This window comes from Pipistrellus kuhlii, unplaced genomic scaffold (genome assembly GCF_014108245.1).
Source record: "Pipistrellus kuhlii isolate mPipKuh1 unplaced genomic scaffold, mPipKuh1.p scaffold_m20_p_8, whole genome shotgun sequence".
Lineage (NCBI taxonomy): Eukaryota > Metazoa > Chordata > Mammalia > Chiroptera > Vespertilionidae > Pipistrellus > Pipistrellus kuhlii.
This window is the reverse complement of record NW_023425584.1, coordinates 19,776,206-19,801,881: the sequence shown is the minus strand read 5'-3', so window position 1 is coordinate 19,801,881 and position 25,676 is coordinate 19,776,206. Positions and strand designations below refer to the sequence as shown.

The window sequence follows — 25,676 nt, the reverse complement described above, 5'->3', positions numbered from 1 at the left end:
TCCCTCAACCCAGCCTGCACCCTCTCCAATCTGGGACCCCTTGGGGGATGTCCAACTGCTAGTTAAGGACAATTGGACATCCCTTTCACAATCCTGGACCGCTGGCTCCTAATCAATCATCTGCCTGCCTGGTTGCCTCTGACACACCCCTGCCCCTGGCCAGCCTGATTGCTGGCCTGATTTTCCCTAACTGCCCCCCTGCTGGCTTGATTGCCCCTAACTGCCCCCCTGCTGGCCTGGTCACCCCTAACTGCCAGTTGTTGGTCAACCCTCACTAACCCTCCTGCCAGCCTGGTGGTAGGCAGCCATCTTGTGAGGGTCAATTTTCATATTACCGTATTTTCCGGCTTATAAGACGACTTTTGAAACGAAAAAAAGCCTGCTCAGATTGGCCAGAGTCAGAGAGGCGGTCTATTAAAAAAAAAAAACTGGTGTTGCCTCGGAAGTGGGGGGTAGTCTTATACAGTGAATATAGGCCTAAACCTATGTTCTAACTGTAAAATTAGGGGGGTCGTCTTATACACCCAGTCATCTTATATGCCGGAAAATACAGTACATCTTTATTATATAGGATAAGATGTGTAGCACTATGTCCATTCTATTTTTTATAGCTCAAGCAATATAGAAACTCACTGAACTTTCTCAGTGAAATATATATTTACGAACTTCGGTTCCTCAAAAGTCCTCTTTAAGAGAGTGTGGCAGGAGATATTTACAATGCCTGTACTGGGGAAAGTACTTTAACTCAGGATATAGAAAAAGTCCCTAAGAATCAGTTAGAAAAGGGGAGTGAATAAAGGATGTTAGCTCAGCTAGGTATCAGGGCCAAATGGACCCAGGAAATCTAATGTGGCCAGGATACTTCCTCTGTGGTCCAGCAAAGCTCCCTGGAGAAAATGATATCTCAGCTGAGACCTGGATGATGTTACATAAATAAAAGATGGGGAAGAATGCTCTCAGTAGCAAGAGAATGCAATATATAAAAACATGGAAGCATTGTACCAGGACTGAAATGCAAGCAGCAAAGTGGAGTGTGTTTTCTGATTCATTACAGACAGACTAGGGGTCAACCCACAGAAGTCTTTAAAAGCCATGTTTAGGAGTTTGTTTTTTAACCTGAAAACAACGAGGGACTGCTCAAGTCCTTTAAGCAGGGACGTGGCATAAAAAGATTCACACTGTACAACATCACTCAGGATGTGGCGGAATAGATTGAAGGGTGATCTTCAGTCAGTGTGACCAATGAGGAGGCTGTGGCAATAACCCAGGTGAAAGATCAAGATACTGTCAGAGGGACATAAAGGGATTTCAGAGGGATTAAGGACACAGAACCTGTAACATTTAATATTTTATTGATATTTGTCCTTGACTCATTTTCAGCCCTCAGCTTGGAAGGGGCTAATTAAGATGATATATTCTATTTAGGGATGTGACTATCTAAGAAATTCTTATGTCAGGAGGCTAGTTCATATCATAGGATTCTGTTCTTGTCTACAGTACTTTAGTTCTGCAGTACTTTGGATCTGTGAAGATAGAGAATAGGAATAAATTATAATTATTAATTCACTAGTTTCTTGCATAATAGAATTAGGGATCCCCTTGCTGCCTAAACATTGGTGATATGTTGGACATAAAAATAAAGCACTACATATAACCGAGTTGTGTCATACACTCATTTAACCTACTCTGAGAGTAAGAAAGGGACCAACTGAATACTGCCGGCAATTCTGCTTCCTGCTCAACTGAATGGCAACATGACCCAAAATAAGCATGAGAAGGGAACTGGGGACATGCTATTCCTTCAGTCAGCTCAGCTCCCTCTGTCCCTCACTGGGTAACAAACATTGCCACTGTGCTTACAATGCTGACAACCAGAGACAGGCATTTCTGAATTTCAAACAATGTACCCCCTCTAAAAAATTATAACTTGACTACGTCATCCAGTTGACAGGAGAAGAAATAGGGATCTATTGTTCCAACATTAGAAATATGATGATTTCGATTTACTGAGAGAGGGCACAATAGTCCACTTTTGTATACTAGCCTTTTTGCATATAGCCGAAGCAATTACTAAGGGTGGTTTTTATTTTTCACTATGTAAAATGCATCACAGATACTGGCTTTAAGAAACTTTTGAGTGAGATTCGACTCCAAAGAAAACCAAATTAATGAAATTCACTATCACAGTTGTAGAGCCTAAAAATAGAAATGTTATACCTTCCAGGAAGATATATGAGAAACCAGAGGTGTTTCAGAACAACCTTAATATGATCTAGATCACATGTGTCAAACACAAGGCCCGCGGGCCAAATCCGTCCCGCCAGGCCTTGCAATGTGGCCCGCACCGCGCTGTCATCACTGCACTCCGCTGCGTTTCCATCACAATGACAGTTTATGACTGTTCAGTAAACCATTCGGCCGGCGATTTAAGCTGGATTTTAGATTTTGGCCCCTTCTCTGATTGAGTTCGACACCCCTAATCTAGATAGAAAGTTCCTGAAGGAGCAATTAAGTTTCTGGGACCTCCTTTCATGCTCAGGTAAAATGCTGACTCAGGACTTTGTCTTCACAATCAAAATTCCTCAGGTGGGAACAAAAATATTTTTGAAAAATGCCCATCTGCTTAAACTTATTCAGATGCTGATTGAACTTGCAGTTGGGCATTTTATTTTTCTCCTCTACCTTTTCTGTTTTTATCCTATCTAATAAAGATGGAATATGCAAATTGACCATCACGCCATAACAAAATGGCTGCACCCACAGTGGAGGCAGGGATTCTGTAACACAAGATGGCCCATAACTAGCCTTAATGAGCAATCAGCAAGGACCTGAGGCTGTGCCCCCCGCCTGTTGGAGGTTGGCAGGGCACCTCGGGCTGCACAACCCACCTGGCAGGGCTTGACATCAGGCCACACACCCCAACCCTGGTGCCAGGCTGGGAGACCTGAAGCTGTGCTCCCTGCCTGGCAGGGCTTGATGGGGGACCTCAGACTGAACCCCTCGCCCCGGCACAGAACCAGGTAACCTGAGACTGTGCCCCCCACCTGGTGGGGCTTGATAGGAGTGAGGCTGGTTGGGTTTGGGTCTCGTGGGATTTTGAGGTGCATGTGGGTGGGTGAGGACTTGATTCTGGTTCCCGTGGCATGTCCCAGACTCTGACAGGAGTAAGATTTTCATATACATTTTCCTAACATTCTTTCATCTCTGACACTTTTATTATAGAGAAAGGGCAAACAGCAATATTAAAATATTTCCTCAAATTAATTCCCTTTTAATGTGCACAAATTCTGTGCACCAGGTCACTGTGTGTTTGTAAAATATATATATATATATATATATATATATATATACATATATATATATATATGGATAAGACTTCACAGTGATTAAGAAGCACACATAGCAATTCCACTAATGTTGCTAGGCAACACGGGCCATGTATGAACTCAGTGAATGGATTTTGATCATTTGTATGACAGAGAAACAGAAGGAGCAGTGAGTGAACTGTCTTGATTACCACAGGGGTGGGTACCTTTTGATACACATGCTCCAGGATTCATCTGAGAAGGGAAAATGCACATTATTTTAAATGTTTCTGGTGGTTCATTTTCCTAAAATGTATTTAAAATTCTCCATCATGGAAAGTTGGCACAGTATGTTATAATGATCATCAGTTCAATATGAGAAAGTAGCAAAAATGGCCTCTACCTCTATTTCCCTAGTTCAGGGCAGTATTCCCTGTAGCTTGGGCTATTTCAGCAGCATCCAGCCCGATCCTCCCCCGTTCCCACAGTACATCTCACCTGGCTGATTAATTACAAGGGTGTGTTGTGGTTGTTGTTGTTTTTGCATCCTAATCAGTAATTCCCATCCCCTATGATCAGCATTTACCCTCCTCAGTTGCTGTGAAAAATATAAAATTGATGAGCATATTTACATAAATCTGTTTTATTTTGTTATTTCAAAACAATGCATGATCATTAACAAAAAAAGCAGAAAAACACAGACACATAAACAAATATTCATATTAATTGTCCTGTTCATAAGAGGTAAGCACCATAAATATCTTGGTGCATAGATTATTTTCAATGCCAGTGTGACAGCTCTTTCTTACAGAATTGCATTACATGTAAGTAATAAGTCACAACTTGCCTTATAAACTCAATAAGAGCCACATAGTTTTTAATAGATTCTATACTGTACCATAATTATGTAATTATTTCCATAAAACATGGGATAATTAACAGAATAAATGACCAGTTACAAAATAATTTTACTAATCTTTTAAAAAATATTTTTATTGATTTCAGAGAGAGAAAGAGAGTGAGAAGGAGGAGGAGAGAAATATTAATGATGCGAGAGAATCATCCACCAGCTGCCTCCTGCCAGCCCCACAACTGGGGACTGAGCCAGCCCTGACTGGGAATTGAACTATGACCTTCTGGTTCATATCTCAACACTCAGCCACTGAGTAACGCCAACTGGATAGTTTTACTAACTTTAATGCATCTTCTTGTCCATCCCCTGAACCTAATCACAGCTAGTTTTATTAATTCCTCACTCTTACACTATTATTCCATTTCCATTCCTACTAGCATTACCCTAGTTCAAGTCTCTTAACTGGCCTCTTTATAATAATTAAGTAATCAAATTTCCTTTTATTTTAAATGGCAGAAGTCCCAACTCAAAGTGGCTTAAGCAAAAGATGGCTGCATGGCTCAGAAGCAGGGGCTAACTGAATGCACAGTGAGAGCCACAGACTCAAATGCTGTCAGGGGAACTGACATCACTGCTTCCACCTCCCAGCATTCCCTCTCCTGTAATGGTTTCATCCTGTCCCCTAAAGGTCATTGAATGGTTTTCCCTAAAGGTGATCAGATGGCTGTCTGCATTGCCTCTACGTTCTCAGGAACTCCAGGGGAAGAGCATTCCTCTGATTCATTCCTGGGAGTCACTGACTGTATCCTCCTGAACCAATCACAACCTGGGCTCCGTGTCAGGACCATATCAATCAGCTCTCATTCCCTCTGGCTTCTGGTTGTGTCTAGTCAATAGGAAGCATCAGCAAAAAAGTGAGGTTAGAGAATGCCTTTCTCTCTCTACTTGCTGAGCCACAGGGTGGCAATAGCTGTGTTCCTGGACTGAAAGCCACAGATCCTATGGGTGAACTCCTACACCAGCTACAGACCTTTCAGGGTTCTGGTAATAACTCTCTCCCTTTGTGCTTGAAAGGGAAAGGAAGAGAAAAAAGAAGGAAGGAAGGGAGGGAGGGAGAAGGGAAGGAGGGAAAAGGGGAGGGATATGGAGGGAAAGAGAGGGGGACAAGAAGGAAGAAACATGGTAAAAATACAGGGATAAAGAGTTCTGATCTTGGAATCAGGAAACTGGAAATTCTATCGGCTTTGCCTGGGACTCACAGTAGGTGGCCTTGGGACCACTGGCTTTCTTTGTCCTGACCTGTCAAACATGGGGATTTGACCAGATCATCTCAAGCTCCCTTCCAGTTTTAAACATCTATTAAATTCTAAGAAACTACAATGAACAATGCCTGCAAAACAAACACATTTATAAACCGTTAAAACAAACAAACAGATGTTTTACTAAGTTGGATAAAAATGTTTCTCATGATCAAGAAAGTAAATTCTTTTTGAAAACTAGGCAATCATTTACGTTAATAGTGGAATGGAAACCTAAGACACTGACCTCGACTCAAAACAAAATTGCTTTTGTTTGGCTTCTCGCTGCAGACCAAGTCCATGGACAAACTACGTGGGGCTATCAACAGGGGTCTGCAGTGAAGCCCAAGAAAAGCGCTAATGAAGCCAGTGGGAGCCACACAGCCTGGCCACGGGCACAATGCAAGATTAGAAGCAGCACTGAAAGCCCGCCGAGGACGGGGTTCCCACATTTCTCTGTGTAATTCGCCTGGTCCCGCCAAAGCCATGGAAGCTGTAGGAGGAAGATCAAAAAAAGGCCAAAGCACGAAAATGAGCTGTAATGTGACAGTCACAAAAGGAAACAGAAAAGCAAGAGCTAGCTCAGGTCCAAAGGAGTTGCTTGGACAGTGTAGCCTGTTTACTCAGAAATGAGGCAGTGGATAGTATTAAAAATAAAAATAAAATTCAGTTCTATGGTATTTCTTATTTAAAATGCCCATTGTAAATAGCCAGGTATAGAAAAAAAGAGCAATAAACAAAACTAAGAGTGGGAAAGGAAACTTGTTGGGATACTGGAGGGTGGAGATGGAGTGAAAGAGGAAGAGACGAAGAGACTTTGTTCCTGAGGGCCTGGTGGTTACTGGGGGAAGGGGAGGGCCAGTGAGGAGGAGTAGTTAAGGCAAGGACAGAACAGCTGCATCAGAAACCAGGGAGAGCTTGGCAGCCTCACAGACATTAGAAGAATATGGAGGAAAAGTCAGAGGTAAACTATATGCATTGGCAAAATGGCTCTGATTAGTTGTGGTTGTGTCTCAAAAACTGTTCAAAAGGATGGTCAAGTCATAGAACCAGGACATGGGAAGTGAGGGTGATAAATTGACAGTGTTTGTAGTTGGGGTGGACAATAGGATAAAATGGGGAGCAGTAGCCCATCTGAATAATTTGCTGACCTTGCAACATGTGGTCTAGAACTGCACTATCCATTATGGAAATCACCAGCCACATGGAGCTATAGAACATCTGAAATGTGTTCACATTTGTATGTGCTGTAAGTGAAAAACACACACCAGATTTTTAGGACTAAGTACAAAAAAATGTAAATTCACTAGTAATTTTTATATTGATTATATGCAGAAATAATATTTTGGATATGTTGAGTTAAATAAAATAAATTATTAAGATTAATTTCATTTCACTTTTTACTTATCACCCCCTCATATTTAGAGAGAGAAAGAGGAAGGGAGGAAAGAGAGAGAGAAAGAGTGAGAGAATGAATGATTAAATGAATGAATTTGCAACCTGGGTATGTGTCCTGACCAGGAATCAAACCTGCCAACTTTTGGTGTATGGGATATGGTCTAATTAACTGAGCCACACTAGACAGATTTTACTTATTTTTAACACAGTTACTAGAAAATTTCAAATCACATATGTGGCTCACATTTTTTGTTCCCATTATATTTCTACTCACAGAGCTATTGTATAAAGTCCCTTTCTCGCTCTCTCTCCAAGCTTCTGTGATACTAAGATATTGGGTAAGACACGACTTAGCTCTCACTCTCTTTCCTATCTCAAGCAGAGCCGAGTTTAAAACTAAGTGGAAGAGAACCACACTGAGACTCAACAGCTGCTGTGTCCACACAACTCACACCCACGTGGGAATATACTCTTAGAAGAACAGTCACCACCACCTCCCCACATGTACACCCACTTACCACATATGTACACAAGCATATTTGTACGTGTCAGAATAATATCCATAAATAGGGAAGGAATATTAGTGGAATCATTCCTTATAGTGAGGTTTACACTTCTACTGTCAACCTGAATCATTTGTTTGAACTAGGGAGAGTCATTAGTGCTTGTAAAGAAGAGGTTCCTTGAAACTTAAAAGAGAGTTTGAACTTCATATCTTCCGTCTCCTCACAAGAAACCAGTCACCAAGAGGTGCCTCTAGTGTAACTCTCCTACCTAGAATCAACGGTTACAGAGAGTAAAAACTAAGCTTTTGCCTGATTTTGAGATGAAAACCTTTAGTGCGAGCATGTCAAACTCAAAGGCTAACAAGGGCCAAATAAATGAGGGATGCGGCCCTTGGGCCATGACTTTGACATGCTTGCTCTAGTGTGATATACCAACCAGCACAATTTAGTTCGCATTCTCTTAGCTGTCTTCTATAGACCCTTCTACAAACCCTAAGCACCACTTAATCTTCCTAGCCTTGTCAACTCCCCTGGAACCCACCACCTGGCACACCTGCCCCTCAGCGTCTGCTAACTGCATCACATTCCTGGTCCAAACTCTGTTTGGTCAGTCCATGGTGACACAATCATTTTACATAATGACACAATTCAGATCTGATATAAGTGAACAAAAGATTTCCTACAACTGAACTTCAGAGAACTCTGCCTTTTGGGGTTCGTCTCCTTTATGGAAGGATTTTGGCCCCTGTATTAGACATCTGCACTTTTAAGACTATCAAGAATTCATCCTCCCTTCATTTGATAAAAGAACTACATTTTCCCTTGGGGGAAACATCTCATTCCTACTCTAGTCCATGTGATTTGGGTGGGACTTCTATGCCCATTCCACCCCATCTCCCCCAGGACAGCCCATAAGGTAGGCCTAGCCAATTTCCATATTTTATTCCCCTGGAAATTCCAGTAGAAATATAATGCAAATCACAATGGTTCAGAAATGGTTATATGAAAGAAACAAAACCAATGGACTTATTCTGGTACTTTGTTGAAACCACAGGCAAAGAAAACCTTGGTTTTATCTGCATTTGAAGCTGATAGGACATAAGTCTGTAAGTTCAAGGTGTTGCTACATAGAAAGAATACTTAAGAGGATGGCAGAGTAGAAAGAGAAGTCAATTCCATGGACATTGTTTGAGGCCCTGATCCAGCAAATTGTACATGTAAACTTTTCAGTTTGGTGAGCTAATAAATTTTCAATTGTTGCTTAAATGACAATGAATTTGCTTGAAACTCTAACATACTTATCAAATATTTAGCCACTATAAGGATAATCTATATTTTTCCTATACTTCAAGGAGCAGATAGATTCTCAGGAAGTCCTCTGTTAATATAAACTCACCCAGAACTTTCCTTTTACTTCTGTATTTGGTGTTTTTGCCGCCCCAATAAAAAAGTCTGTAAGGCACATTACCATTATTAGAACTTGCCTCAGAGATCTGCTCCATCCACACTCAAGGGAATCCAAAGGTCACTCCAATATTTCATGCTGAGTTACTGACAATACTTGACATTAAGTCGTCCTCGCAGCTCATTTGGATGATGTCCCAGCTCTGGACTCTTGGCTTCTGTATGATCCCAGCTGCCCATTTGCACTACAGCTTTGACTGTTATCTAAATCCTTGTTTCTGACTGTCTCTTGTAATAACTGTGCCGAGCCCCAGTCACTTCAGCATCTGGGATCTCCCTGACTAGTCCCTCTGCTCTAAGAACTGTAGGTGGGCCCCTAGTACATTTTGAAAACTTCTTTAAGAGCAACAATCTACATGGTTTAAACCAACCAACTTCCCGATTCCCCACTGCTGTGGTAGGAGTATGACCGTTGGCTGGATTTGCTTGATGCCAGCTGCTTATTATAACTTCACTTTATGGACGAATCTTTCTATCAAGTACCTACTGTGTTTCCCCAAATCCAACCATATCCTGATGTATGATAAACCTATCTTCAGATCTCAGCCACTTCTCACCAGAAGTGTGCCACTTGGGCACTAGAATAGTTTAGGCTGAATACAATCAAGACCGAGCAGACTCAAGAAAAACGTTTCTCTCTCCCTTGATAACCTAAAAGAAGGTAGAGAAGGATCCCAGAAATAACTTTTTATCTGAATGGCCTGTCTGTAGGCGGGACAAACATCTAGTTACCAAATATCTGTTTTTCTTATCATCCTGTGACTTACACTCCTTCTCTTTGAAGCCACAGGCCCCCATCTCATTCCTTAGCCCAGAATGGCAAAGAAGGCTCAACTGCCCGACTTGTCCTCGGGTCTCATTATCTTTGTGAGGCCCCCACCCAGACATCATTAAATCTGTTTTTCTCCCATTAATCTGTCTTATGTCATTTTATTATTAGACCAGCCAAAGAACCTAGTAGGATGCAGAAAAAATGTTCCTATCTTACACACGAAACTTGTCAACCTTTTCAAATACCCCAACCTAGGCCAAACACCATAAAGCCATCATGCCTATCTATCTGTATTTTAGCATCTTACAGCATCACTGTTATTATACCGACATATCCTTATGATACTCTATGTTCACTTACTGCCACATGTATAGTAAAAATCCAGTGGACAAGAGTTAAAACATCTGGATTCTAGTCTTGGTTTTGTCATATACTGTGGTGTGACTTCGTGCATCAAAAAAAATCTCTTTCAAAATTCTCACATTTTTATTTTCCTCATGGATAAGCCCTCACATACATTGCCACTTAATTCTCACAGCATCCAGCAAATGAAGCACACTCTACACTTTGAAATATCATGTAAGTAAGAGAAAAACCTGGGTTATGAATGAGGGTGGAAGTGCTGGACAAAGGCATGAGAGAAGACAGGGCATGTTGTTAGGGGAAGAAATAGAATATTGGGGACCAGCTTTAATTGTAAGAAATGTTAATCATGCTCTGTTGACTGTGATTGTTTTGTTCTGATTAAAGAAGGTGCATTCTAACCTGGCTGGGAGTTGCATGTGGGACCTGGGAGCTCACCTGGAAATGTGGCCCATCCTCCCCATCAGGGAGCTGATTATGATCACGGAAAGATTAACAACTTTGTTGTAGAAACCAGAGCCACCAGCCCTTTGAAGATCCTCAACCTTTACATACCTGCAGGCCTCGGCAAATGCCAGCCCGTCTTACCTATAAACTACCCATTTGGCATACCCTTTTGCCTACTTGCCCATGTAATCTTTGTCCTTCTATCCAATTCAAGCATCTGGCTATGGTGAGGGAGGAAGCAGAGTGTTGTGGATGAACTGCTGCTCTCCCATCCTGCCGGCAGTATTGGAATAAATGCACATATGTGATTCAACCCTGTCTCTGCTTAATGGGCTCAAGTAGTGACAGGCAGCCAAGACCCTTTGTCTAGTTACTAAGTGAGATGTAAGATGATATATCAGTAATACAAAGTAGAAGAGGACAAGTAGAGAGAGACGAAAGGAAACAGGAAAATGGAACAAAAAAGGCATCAATCATAGACCCGAGTGATCTGCTTGGCAAATATCTGGGGATTGAGACGGAAATGAGCTCCTTGCTCCCCAGTGCCTTTCAATGAGGGAGGAAACCACCAGCCACTGGAAATTGTCTTCAGGAGAGCCCTCCAACCCAAAGACCAGTCAGTGGTTGACACTCCTTCCGGGAAGCACATGCAGCAATGCCTACCCATGGGAAAAGATGGGGTTAGCAATTGGACAAACAAAAAAGTAGGATGCTGAACAACAGCACAGAAAATGAGAGAATGAGTAGAAGGAAAGACCTATTGCCAGATCTGACTACTAAAATATTGCATAATTGAACACAATTTTACTGCGGCTGCTTTTCTTCACTGAAATGCCTGATGATCTAGACCACATGTGTCAAACACAAGGCCCACGGGCCAAATCCGTCCCGCCAGGCCTTGCAATGTGGCCCGCACCGCGCTGTCATCACTGCACTACGCTGCGTTTCCATCACAATGACAGTTTATGACTGTTCAGTAAACCATTCGGCCCGCGATTTAGGCTGGATTTTAGATTTTGGCCCCTTCTCTGATTGAGTTCGACACCCCTAATCTAGACTGAATTGATTGTTAAGTTCAATGTATCCAAATACCTGGACATACTTAAAAAAGGTCTGGAATGTTCTAGCAGAAGCAAGTAGTTCTTTTCTAGGATACCGGTGGGAATTCCGACATGTGAGACGGGCTTCAACTCTCTCAAGGCCTCTTAACATTCTAGGTCCCCATCCCAGACTGGGGACACAAAATAATGGGAGCACTAACCCTGGCCCTAGAAGTCCCATGCCATGAAGTCTGTGAGCATATCCACAGGAGAGGCCCTTCAACTTCAACCAAAGAACTGGTTTGGTGTTCCTTCTATCCTTCCATCTCCTCTCCACATCTCATTGCCTCAGAATATATAGTTAGTTGCAAGTGAAATTCAGTGCGTGTGTGTGTGGGGGGGGGGGGTAGGAAGGGATAATGGTGGTAACTTAATATCCACTGGACACACACCTATCTATGACAGGCTTTCAGTGATGATGAGAACATGCCTGAAGAGCTGTGAAGTGAAATATAAAGGCTTGCTCAATTTTAGTAAAATTTCTCCAACACTACAGTATGCTAAAATCCAGGTTCATGAAGTCCAGGAGACATATTAAGCGAATAATTATGAATAACTTTGACAATTAGACATTATTGATAACAGCAATGTGTACACAGAGCCCTGGGAACACAGAGGGGAGGGGGGAAGGCTTGGGGATTTGTAGGAGTTGACGGAGTTCTAATTTGAAGTATGAGTAGGAGGTTGACAAAAACAAGGGATGGGCATGATTGGACTTAAAATATAGAAAGATGGCTTAGAGGTGAATCTGGCTTGGAGGTGAAACAGCCATAGTCAACAGAGGAGTTTGGAGATGATGCCAATCACTCAGAGGGCTAATGACAGCAATGACAAGAAGGGTAGGAGAGGATGGCACAGTCAAGGTTACATAATTCTAAATTCTGAATAAAACAGTGCTAAAATTAAGCTGGTGTAAAAAGGTTATACCAGGTATTCTTTTTTTTACAGAGTAAAACCTCATCAATTCAACATAATTTGATAGAAGCATGCCATAATTAGTCAAATATGAATTACAGACTTTTTAAAGAATATGACTAAATGCTTGGGGGTTTTGGACTAGATAATTTTAAATACCTTTCAATTTCCCTGTTTTTAATTAGCAGCATCAATGGTCTTATAAGCAATGAAAGTGAAGTTATCAGTACAAGTGTTTTTTTTCTCTCTTCTAAAGTGTATTAAACCTTTCTTCTGTCTTTGTTCCCATAATCCTGTGGGGTTCCCAAACATGTGGGGTTCCTCTACCCACAGCCAACTTCTCTTTTAATAGTGTAGGAAGTCCTAATGCTGACCCCAGGCTGATTGTCCAGAAAACTGGTCTGAGAGGCCCACACAATCTCTCCATATAGAAAGGGAGGGTGGTACTCCTCCCCACCAATGAGGGGTATCAAACTGGGTGGTGCTAGTCTACCAACAACACAGCCATAGAAAAGACATTACAGACAACAATCTTCCTGAGTGTCAGGATTATTTGGGGTGATTCAATTTGCTCTTCAAAATTTCTGTCTGTGTGCAATGATGAAAATCAGTTCAATCCCAGGACAGGCCATCAAAACACTCCCTTTTAGGGAAAGGATTTTTATCATCTTGTCTACTAAAGTCCTAAATTAGTTGGTATCCTTAGTTATCATAGCTTGCCTATAACTCATACTAAATGCACTATTTATTTTCCAAATACTTGTGTGCATCTTTTATATCATAATCCTCATGAGTCATAAAGAATGCATTTACTATGAAAAACATTATACTCGATTTTCACAATCATATTGACTAGAAATGAAGGACAAAGGAAATAATTCTTTATTCCAGATTCTCTAAAGCTGGTTCCCATAAGCTTCCCGAGTTTAGTAGATGAGGAGGGTCATGGTTTTACACACATCCTAACTGTGCAAAGCTTCCTTAGTACTTGCAAGTTAATGGTTCCTAAAGTCTCAAGAAGGAAGAAGCTTCATACACGAGCATTCTCGTTGGTGGGGATATTGGGAGAGCTACACGCATCTCTCCCTTGTCCAGAATATCGTCAGAGCTTTTTGGGGTCAATTTCTAGTCCATTCAATTCACCATGTAGTAGATTGGGTCAGTATCTTCCCCCAAACATTTTCCCACTGAGCTCCATACCAATTTAACCAATAATCTATTAGATGTTTATCACCACATGTCTCACAGTATTCTCTTCCTCAACCAGCTCCAAACTAAGCTCTATAATATAGAGTCTATATCATCACACACCCTACTACTTCTCCATGGTCACCTTTAAAATGTCTTCCTCCTCCTCATGCAATTAGTCACCTTCTACTGTGAATTCTACTTCCTCTAGAATCTGCATGCTCTTCCTCCAGCTCCACATAAGTCTTAGTTCTGGCCGAATCCCACCCTGGGCAAGTACAACAGTCTCCTAATTGAGTCCCGGAGTCCCTAACTCCTGTCATCTGCTGCAATTCAGCCTAAACTCAGCTAGTCATCCTCCCGATACACCTGACATGGCTTTTCCTTCTGTGCAGAATGACCATATTTCTGGACCTCCTACATCTAGTTTTCTTCATTTACTAGTACTAACATTTTTGAGTGCCAATGAGTTCTCTTTTTTTATATATTGAAAAAACAAAAACAAATGACCTTTCTAGTTTTATATATCTATACATACACTTTTTCTGGAATTCGTCTTTTGAGGATTTGGACTGCAATGATTATAAATAACACACAGTTGTGACATTTGAGGTAAGGTGAGGCTAAAAATGTCAGTTACACTGTAGGTAGTGAGACCTTACAATAACTCTGCATCTATATTGATATGCATAAAGGCATGATAGTATTGAACATTCAAAGATGAATACTTTGTCTAAAACCTTTTGAGAGCACTGAAATGAATAAAGCCATTATAAGCTAAGGAGAAAGTGAGTGGGCAGAAAAGGAGGAAAAGATTATTCTTACAGATCTTTAGAAATGCAAATAAGAATACTGCCTGAACATCATTACCTTGCTAATAAAATGGTAATCACTTAACAGGTATTTATTTAGAAATCTGTTCCAATTCCTTAACTGGGGGAAAAAAAAAAAAAAAAAAAAAAAAAGGTCTTAAATTCAACACAACCCTATTTGCAAAATGGTAATAAAACAAATTTCCAGGAGAAAATTGCAGGTACCAAATGTCATAATATGGTCTATAAGTTGGAGATGATTCTTACCACTATTTTCCAAATTTAAGTGATAAAGTAAAAAGCCTCAAGGGACTGGCAAGCACATACAGCTCACTAACAACTGGACGCTGTAGCTGCAGAAGAAAATGTAATAGTTCAAATGCCTTCTTTTCAGACAATAGGAATCACTGTTACTCTAGTAAACTGGAGAAGGTCCAGCCTCCTAATTGAGTCCCTGAGTTAATTTTTCAAAGCCTGGACAGACCAAACAAATAGAAATGCCAGGCCTTCAGTTTGGGAACCCAAGTCTAAAAACGTCCAATGATAGACCCTCTACTGCACATAAATCTTTGCACAAACAAATTCTGAGGCTCACAGAATAGACTCTAACATCTAGCAAATTTTGGTGAAAATACTAGCTTCACCTCTACTAGAAATGTGACTTTAGACAAAATCATGATCCCTTTCTGCCTCAGTCAGCCTTATGTAATAACAGGGACACTATTGGTGAGTATCTTGGTCCAGGGGCTGCTATAACAAATTACCACAGACTGGATGGCTTAAACAACAGATTTATCCTCAGGGTTCTGGAGGTTGGGAAGTTCAAGATCAAGGTGCCAGTAGATCTGGTGTCTAGTGAAAGCCCACTTCCTGGCATGCAGATGGCCTTTTGCTCATTGAGTCCTCACATGTGGACAGCAGAGAGCTCTCTAGGGTCCTTCTTTTATGAAAGTGCTACTCCCATTCATAGGTATCTGCCCTCAGGACCTAATTACTTTCCAAAGACCCCACCGTGTTCTATGACTATCACCACATTGGGGGTGGGGATTTCAACACATGAATTCCAGGGGGACACAAACGTTTAGCCCATATGCCCTAAGGAACTCCCAAAGTTGTCGGGATGAAAGGAGAGCAGATAGGTCACGTGCTTAGAGGAGCATCTGAACCTCTCAGCTGCAGCAAACTGTTCTAGTAAATGATCAAGGCAGCGAGTGACAAGTGATTTAATACTCTCCTAGTGCTGTCTAAATCCACTTTTCAGAATTAGGCATGTTTAATTAAGTGACATGTTAATCAAAATTAAATACCCTTTATGAAGTAATTTGCTGTCTTTGGAACCTTGGAAAGTAACTGGAAAAGATCAGTGATTTTCAAAGCAAAGACTTAGGTTTAGTGAGAGGTTAATCACTTGTTAGCTGTGTGGGCTTAGAAAAAGTCACTTAACCTCACTGAAACCCTTTGTGTTTCATGAGACTTCAAGAAGCCACCAACCCTGCTCGAGGCCAGATTATCAAAGGAGCTTGGGAAGGATTTCAAATAACTCTCCACATCAGTCATATGCTTCTTGAATCCCATAATGACCTATTCTTTTAAACAGAAAAAAAAGATCCTGTTTTCTGGAATCCAGGTGACCCTTCAATACAGATCATACTCTAATTCTATTAAGTCTAGAGGAAATTCTGACTGAACTGGAGCTTGGAATTGAAGGGTTCTTATAAAAGTTTTGTTTTGTTTTTTGTAAAATTAGGCAATACCTCCATCCCTACCTGGCTATTTGCATGCAAAGATATACACAAGTGGAACTATCTTTTAAAAATCCTATGGAAATTTAAGATTTAAATAAGGCTTGTTGCCCTGGCTGGTGTAGCTCACTCAGTTGGTTGGGCATCATCCTGTGCACCGAAAGGTTGCATGTTTGATTCCCAATCAGGACACATGCCCTGGTTTGGGTGCTCAATCCCCAGCAGGGGGTGTGCAGGAAGCTGCCAATCAATAACTCTCATATCCAAGTTTCTCTCTCTCCCACTTCCTTCCTCTCTCTCTAAAATTCAATAAATGATTCTTTAAAAAATTAATAAGGCCTGGTGATGCCTGGCAGGACTGAGGGACAATAAGGAGTCATAAGAAAAGGAATTGGATTCACAAGTGTGGACTAGGCAAGAGGCTTAAATGAAGGTGTGAGTGGTAGTTCTGAGAACATGTAACATTGAGACCCAACCCTGCTGTATGCTCCTGGGAAAAGATTAGGACTGAGAATAGGCAATACTGTATTGATGGTTTCTGAAACACTTTTGTCTCAAGCAATTTTAGAAGGGGACCCACTTTGACCAAGTATTACCCAGAATGCATGTTCATCTCACTTTACAATATCAAGAGGCTTTCTGTGTTACTAGAGCCAAGGCACAACCTCTGACTCCTGGGAACTGGTCATTCTTCAGGGTGACCATCAGGGTGGATTCAGATTACCCCCTCAGAGGAATGGTTCCAGTGCAGGGTTGGCAGAATTCAGCTGGAGAAGCAGAACAGAGTCAGGGACATTTACAAACACCCATCTTTAGCAACAATCAAAAACACGTGGACAAGGGAACTGGCCAAACAATAGCTTCCTACAGTCAAGGAGATGAAGATTCAGAAACATTGATCCAGATGTGTATGTTAATATGGTTACAGGTGAGCCTGAAGGCTTGTGAAGCCAAATGCATCCATGCCAGAGCTGTAAATTCCAGAAGGAAGCAAGATTACAGGGGAGAAGCTGTGCTCTTATTTGCCACTCTCTTCAGGCACCGATCCCCATCGGAGAGGGAAGAAGCCTGAAATCTATGTTTTCCATACTTCCTTGCCCAGTGGCTTCTCTGCAGAGAGGCTCAGAATGGGAAACTAGACTGCAAGAGGGGAAAAAGTACAATTTTCCTCCAGGATCTGGAGGTGCCTTCATAATGAGCGCAGCAGGAAATGGTTCCTTGAGCAACAAATGTAGTGGCGGCAGCATGTGACAGGGTTGAGGTTCCTGAAGCTTCCTGACCTCTGATTAACATCCCTTCTTTCTTCCCTCCCAGGGAGCTATGTGACCAATTTCCTGCTTGAAATATAAATCTATAGGACAGCTTCCATTTTCCAGACTGGTCATCCACAGGCATAAAGCAGAAAAAAACAAGTCCAAGGTGCTTTCCTCTTAACAGAGGTCATCCATCAAGGGATTAATTGTGTAGGAAGGAATGCTGACTGAACTGAATGGAGCTCAAGAGGAGGAGTCACAAAGACACAGGATGCAGTCCTAGATCCTCCAGTTCCCAAACAGGAACGTGCCCGAGTTCATGGGAAATAGTGTAAAGAAAAAACGGGACTGGACAGGGTACAAAATAAGTGGATTCAGCCCAATTATGCTCCTGACAAGCCCACTATTGAGGTCTTCTATCATTTTTGGAAGCCTCCATTTCCTTACCGGAAATAAATAGTCAAAAACTTTTAGCAAAATTAAGGTCAACCACTTAATGGATACGGACTTTAAGCAATCAAGTTTACAGAGTGTAGTAACTGATTAGCAGTCCTAGTGGTCATAAAAGCCTCTATCTCACCATTATTTTGATGACTAAAGGCAATATTTACCATTTGTCCAATGCCTACTATGATTGACATACTATGTTAAGAGTTTTACCTACATCACTTACAATCCTCCCAAAAATCCTATTTTCAGATGCTAACTCTAAAGGCTTCGAGAGATGAGATAATTATTCAAGGTTCTACAGCCAGCAAATTTCACACATTTCCCGAGACCAATGCTTTAGAAATGTGAGCGTGACCTCTCCCCCTGGTGGTTCTGGGGTGTCCAGCTTGAGGCCCCCCATGATTCCATGGCACAGAAGGGGTGTCCCCTGCAATGTGAGTTCCGGTTCATATTCACTGTGCTCCTGATCTGACCCAAAGGATTATCAACCATTTTATCAGCCAAGCAATCAGGTATTATTCTCATTTACATTTCTGAAGCAACATAAAAATATCTCCTTTTAAACCTTACCCACTCACTCACTTCCTCCTTCTATGCTAAGGCATGTCACAGTCTCAAAGCCTGCAGGGAGATTTCTTGCAAAACATTTCACTGCCTGAAAGGTGTACATATTCACCATTCCAACTGCCAGGTTACAAACACAAATTAACTCCACTTGCAAATCAATTACATACTGATAAGTCTTTGGAGCTGACAAGCTTTATGCATGGATTTCAACCTCTGTTAGCTATTTCAAGCCTTTATGATATTTAGCATTAAAAATTCTAACTTTATCCTCAGACGTCAGTGAAATACATGTCTTGCCACCAGTATTAATAATCAAGCTGAAAGTTAACCCCTTTATTTAAAAAATTGCTCTTTCCTTTGCCAAAATCAGATCGTTTCAATTAATTCTTGTAATCACATTGATTTCCAAATAATTTCTTGATTTGAAATAATTATTTTCAACTTAGTGCAATGACAGAATTAAAGCAATGGGGCAATTTAATTCAAAGTTCGCTACTCACCTTTGTTAATGTTTTAATTTATGTTGCCACATGTGAACCGCAGGTTCCATTTTATATTTAAAGTATTCAAGTTTTGAGTCCCTGGCTGGGTACCTCAGTTAGAGCATGACCCCAATATGCCAAGGTTGGGAGACTGACCCCGCAGTCAGAGAATATACAAGAATCAAGCAATGAATTCATAAATAAGTGGAACAACAAATAGAAGTTTCTATCTCTCTCTACCTTCTCTTCTCCTCTCCTCTCTATCTCTTCTTTCTACCTCTTCTCTTCTCTTCTTTTCTATCTATCTCTTCTCCTCTCTTCTATCTCTTCTATCTCTTCTCTTTTCTTCTCTCTCTTTATCTCTCTATCTCTATTTATATCTCTATCTTTATCTCTCCTTCCCTCTCCCTAAAACAAATTTTAAAAGAATTTAAAGTATTCAACTTTTGGTATTTAGTCAGATGTTCTGTGTTTTATGCAAAAGCTTGCCATTTTGATATGCTATTTGACATTGTTCAGTGGCTCCCCAGCAAGTGGCATCAAGCCCTACCAAGTGAAGAAGAAAAAAAGATTCTCTTCCCTGGAAAACTGGTTCTTTCTTGAAAAAAATTTTTCCCCCTTTCCTCTCCCTTCTGTCCTTCCTTCCTTAAAGTGGCTTATAAAAATAAACAATAGCCTAATATACAAATAGACTGGAGGGGGGGAGACAACCTGTGGAACCACTGGTCACTATGATGTGCACTGACCACCAGGAGGCAGATGTTCAACACAAGAGCAGCCTCCAGCCCCTCCCCTCCAGGCCACCCAAGGCAGGTGCCAGCTGCCACCCCATTACCCTACCAGTCGCCCCACAGATCAGCCCTGATTGCTGGGCAGGCCTAGGGACCCTACCTGTGCACAAATTTCATGCACCAGGCCTCTAGAATAACAAATTGTTAAGAAAGCAGAGAAAACAAGATAAAGCTACAGAAGGCATTGGAGAAATAAAAATAAAGGCAGGTGGGAATTATTGTGAGTGCCCAGAGACCTTTAATAAGTGCAATAGTAATTAGAAATTTGGCTCTAAGTTTCCCAGAAACCCTAGCACAGGGAGGAAAATTTTACCATTCATGTAATTCATCATTCCTATAAGATGCTTTTTTTTTTGGTTTGTTTTTAAATGAGAAATATTCATGAGAAAGCACAATAGTTAATCTATAGAGGAGAAACAGAATCTTAACCCAACTTTTTCTTATTAAACAGAGGCAAGGCAGCAGGAAAGTGTAGAAGCCCATGGGACAAGGAGATGAGTCAAGGGTAGGAGGAAGCCAAGGTAAAAAAAAAAAAAAAAAAAAAAAAAAAAAAAAAAAAAAAAGAGAGAGAGAGAGAGAGAGAGAGAAAGAGAGAGAAATAAAATAAACTTTATTTCCACTCAGTGTTTGGGGCTATTATCCTGAGAAATTGTCAAAGAAAGAGTCTGTATATATTTGGACTTCCCTTACTTATCGCCTACCTGAATCCTGTACTTTCTATCAATAGAACTACCGTGCTTCCCCGAAAATAAGACATCCTCCGAAAATAAGACCTAGCACATGGAAAGATAAGACATTCCCTGAAAATAAGACCTAGCGCAACTTTGGGAGAAAAAATTAATATAAGACACTGTGTTATTTTTGGGGAAACAGTAGAAATTGATAGACGATTTCTTAGAAAGCAGAAACATGTTAGCTATAAAAAGCAGCAGGAAGAAAAGGATGGAGACCTAGACTGCCTTTAGGGGTCATGCTCAAGCTGAGGAAAACCAACTGTCAGTGGAAAGCATCTGATCTTTAACCAAAACAACAAAGACAAGCAAGGGCTATCTCTGGAGCCAGGCAATAAGCTGTAGTCGGTAGCACTGAGGGATTGGGAACAGCACTGGGGTAAGGTACCACCAGGTTCACTGTCCAAATGCAGGCTGATAATGTTCTACAAAGAGTTCCTGCTGAAAAGTCACCAAAGCCACTGTTTCCATTTTCCTTTCTTCATCACTTCAAAAAAAATGCAGTTGTCTCCTCCAGAGCCCCAACAAGATGAAAACAGACCAAAAAATGACATCAGGTGGGTGTCAGATGTCTGCAAAGCTGACTACTGTCTGCTTAAGTTTGTGAGACAGTGTTTACCAAAGGAGGAGACTCATCAGAACTTGCCTTTCCAACCAGGCCCTGATTCACAGCCGGCTTTTCACCCTGACTCAATCCATCCTACTCTCTACAACAGATGCCCTTAAAGGAAAATTCTAGTAATGAGCTCAGAATTCTAATATCAAGACTTAGTATTTTTTAAATCCTACCTCATTGTTCAGAGAGAATGTAGCTCACGTATATCTCATTACTAAGGGGTTCTTTTGTTATTGTGTTTAATTCTATTTGGTTGGTTGTCCTCTGGCTAGCCCATGGGCTCCTTAAGAAAAGGCACTTAGGTTAACTCCCTCTCACACACAGTTTACATGCTTAATGAATGTAACATGGAGCAACATTATTTAAATACCACACATAAATATCCAACTGCTACAAGTTGGACATTGGTCACATGTTACTAAGTCTCTATTCCCATCCCTTAAAAAAATAGTTGGAGGATTTAACTTGCCTCCATTGTATTCCATCTTCCTGAGTGGTACTTGCCTCCCCATAGGAGAGCTGGACAGGAACTGGTCACATGACTTGGCTTGGCCAATCAGATGTCATCCCCCAGAACTTTATCTCTTGAGCCACATACAAGGGGAAATTCTTGGTCATCACACTGATGCAGAAATGTACTGACCACTTCTCCCTGGGGTTGGTCACCGTTCCACTTCCAAGCTCAACAAGAATTCCCAAAATTCTTATTTATTTGCAAACTCTGTCCTCCAGCATTTTCTCCTTAATTCTTCGAGCCTATACATTGTAGCTTCTCCAAAATTACCCTTGAATATGTTAGCAAGTTCATTTCTGATGCTTGGAGCCAAGAACACTGAACAGATATATAATAGTAAAGATCAAACTGAATTAGCAAACTAAAATGAAGCCAAATGAACAAAAAAAAAGTGGCTGTGATGGCCTGACAAAATGCTTAAATGTTGGACATTTTATTTGGTTCTACATGTTGAGTACAAACTCTCTGACCCCTGATATCTGGGAAAAACTAGCTGGAGTCTCTCAATTCTACAGCTGGTCTAAATAAAAAACTTGTTCAGATTTCTGAATTTCCCATTTATCTAGTCTTCTGCCATCTTATGCCGTTTGGGTGTCCACTCTGCATCCTCTCTTACAAATCACATTTACAGGCACGCCAGCCTCTCACCAATACACCAATACACACTCACACATACATACAGATGCACATAAAATGTTTTCAGTAAAGTAGGAGGCATTGTGGTTACATGACCTTGAACAGATTACTGAACCTCTTTGTGCGTTGGTCACCACACATCGTAAAGTGGATATAATAATGGCACGTGCCTCATAGGATTGTTTTAAAAACTGAACAGGATAATGCATGATAAGTTTATAGCTCTTGATGCCCTCACATATAATAAATGTTCAACATTCAATGGCTAGCCAGACTAGGAAGCTTTACGGAAACACTGGATCCTACAAGAGGTCAGCACACGCATCATTCACATTGAAAACAAACCAGCAAATGCAGATATGCAACCCATCTACTCTCAGAGTCCCCTACAGCTACTGCAACACTGGATTTTCACTTTTTCCAAGCAGAGCACAGACTCTCCTTCTCAGAACCCCGTCTCTTCAACCTTCTCCCTCCTCTGCTCACTCATTTTCCTATCTTGAGAGCATGTAATAAAATTCCTCTCTTGTGCCAGGGATTTGGGCCTTTCAGCTCGTACTTTATTTAGGCATTTTACCAAGTGAAGACATTTTCTTACCCCCAAAAAAAGACTTTCTGGTTTCTGCTCTTAAAGTCACAAACTTTCCTCTATCTAGTTATAAACTAGAATAACCGTTCCTAGACCCTGGTCATTTGCATATGACCCCCGCGATTTTTTTCACGTTCATTTGTTAATCAATATTTTTAAAATATATAACATTTTCTTTAAATACACTTCTTTTTTATTTTAAAAGGAAATTTCATGCCACTACCTTAAGTGTGCAAAACAGTATTATTCATCATGATAAGACTGCTACCTTAAAATAAATATTTTAAAATAAATATTCATATACTACTTGAAATCATTATGCATCACCAGAGATCCACACATCACAATTTGGTAAATGTGCACCTAAAATATATCTTTTACCATAGACACCCCCAGAGGCTGGACTGAGGAAGAACTGGGTGGAAAGTCTGTGGCATTTGCATGCTTCCAACATTGTGGGTGGAGATAGGGAGTGGGCGAGGATGAGCACATGTTGAGGGAATCAGGCTGGGAATCTGACAGAGAGGATGGTCCACAGATTCTGGGGAGTGATTAGTACCGTGTATCCTGAGCAATACAGGACAGACAGCACCCAAGGCTAATGCTCATCTAATTGAATTGTATTCTACCATTAGAATCCAATGCTGCTATAAATAAATGTTGAAAAGCTACAAATGTTAGGGGTCATACTATCTGAATTCTCTCAAAAGAAGTGCATTTTAACGAACTGATGCAGACCAATACAGTGTCTAAAACTTAAAACAATTTCATAACTTCTCACCATTGATGTTGCTCACTTTGGCCTCTGGATGAACTAAAATCAAATTGAAATTTTCTAGATTCCACTGTGCTTTTTGGGGACCAATAATGTCACAAACTTTTAGAGGGAAATTAAACACATGGCACCAACCTAAAAAATCTGCATTAAAGTCCTTAGGCTCTGCTCCAAGTCAGTATGCTGGGTAAATAACAAAGTCCAGGATGCTTCTACTGCTCATGTAAAATGTTTTATTGTTGAGCAGTTGTAGGAAGCGGTTATAAGGTTAAGCCTGGGACTGACCTGCTGGCCAAGTCACAAACAAGTCCCAGCTTGGAGGGCACAGTCCTCTAAGCATAAAGCTTGATCTTGTGACTGCTCCCTAGATCTTTCCAGGGTAGCTAGCGGGCTGTGGGAGGGGCAGCAAATGCTGCCAAAACAAGTGAATCTTACAAGAACATTGTAAATTACCTTGTTTGCACCTGACAATAAATAAACCATCAGCTTTGCAGTCAGATCTGTTCTATGGCCTCAGCCAGGCACAGAAGATCCACCTAGACTCAGCTTATTCATTTTGTCTGTCTTCCTTATCCTTCGTCGGCCCTCCCTCAGGCTTGCAGAACCCTTGGCTGTGCTGGCATGGCACAAGCAGTCAGAGCCCCAATGCACATCAAAGTGTAACAGAACGCAACCCCATTTGAAATACATGTGGTAACACTGAAGGCTGGCTGATCAACAATCCTTTCCTAAATGCCCACCATGTGCCAGGGATTATGAGTGAGACACATCCTACCCTTAAGGAATTCCCAGGTGTAGTACACTTTGGAAGCCCCGTCACATTACACTAATGTTTTGGTCAAGACATTTGATGGCTCCCTTTTGTCACAGTGTTCTTCTACATGTTCTACTTGTTACATGTTCTACTACCTGCCACACACAGGCACCGAGCCCCCAGTCTGTACCTGGAACATGCTTTTCTACAGGTCTCAGGTGAAGGAACCTGTCCTGCAATTCCTCTAGGAATGTATTTTTTGGAAAGTCTTCCAGCTATCGGTATCTCCAGCTAGTCTTCAGCCTTAAATGCCAACCCATAACACTTATGCCTTACTGAATACAATTTCCTCCCACTACTTGGTTGTGCCGAATAAAACGGCAGCAAGCCCTTGAAGAAATAACTTCCCCAGGAGCCATTCTATTATTTGATCTCCAAGGGCAGCAGGAAATTGCAGAAAAACAAAACAAAAGGCATTCAGGTTTACAGAACTATTCCATGCATCATAATCTAATGACCTGGTTGAATAAAGAAGTGGGCAAATGAGAAACTGCTATAAATAGCTATTTAAATGTATATTCGATGTTTAGCTATACAGATAAATGATATAAAATTGCTTTATGCTATTAATTACATCTTCTTTCTTCCTATTACAGAAGTATCTATTATACTTTCATATAGCATATCTCCCTTAGGTGAAGACTTTTTATATAGGCATCTCAAAACATTTATAGCCATTTTTATTAATCTTTCAAGCAGAAGTGAAAACAAAAACACTAACAATCGAACAGAACCACACTTATGACGATATATGAAACACTTAAGAAAATTCACATCCCTTAGCTTTGTTACAGTGACCTCATAGTTCAGATGGCCATAATGTATAGCACAATACACACAGAACTGTCACATACCTCACATTAGCATCAAGTTCGTCCATTACAGGAAATAGGCATGGGTGAGCTGGATTTCAGTACCCACAGGGTCCTATAATGTGGGAATAAATAATAAGTTAGATAGATGATCAGGTAGGAAAATAGCAAGTCGCTGGTAGAAGGAAAAAATGCCAGTAATTGCTTCCTATTTATTAGGCTTTTGTAGGGTATCAGAAAATATTTAATAAACAATACCACAACAAAAAGCTGTTAGCATATTGAGGTATGTCACCACTGAGTGTTGCAAAAAGTTTTCTTATATTTTACTAATTTCCTGGAGATTAAAACATACAGGTACTTCTTTCACTATTAATCAGTGTATTTGTTATTTTTTTGCTCTTCCAAGAAATAGCTCATTTATATGACCTGCATTAGGCCACTAGCTAGTGCAAATAGGCAGCTATGTTGCCATGATTACAA

General features: G+C 40.9%; 1 protein-coding gene across 4 annotated transcripts in view; it reads right to left on the bottom strand.

The window, feature by feature from the left end:
• The window catches only part of HTR4 (5-hydroxytryptamine receptor 4), a 144,090-nt gene that overhangs the window by 97,383 nt on the left and 21,031 nt on the right, over positions 1–25,676 (bottom strand). For all 4 annotated transcript variants that reach the window (XM_036423985.2, XM_036423987.2, XM_036423984.2 and 1 more), the window contains exon 2: positions 25,236–25,308. In XM_036423985.2, coding sequence (XP_036279878.1) covers positions 25,236–25,261 — 26 coding nt within the window. In that variant the 5' untranslated portion in view covers positions 25,262–25,308. The remainder of the gene's footprint in view (positions 1–25,235; positions 25,309–25,676) is intronic.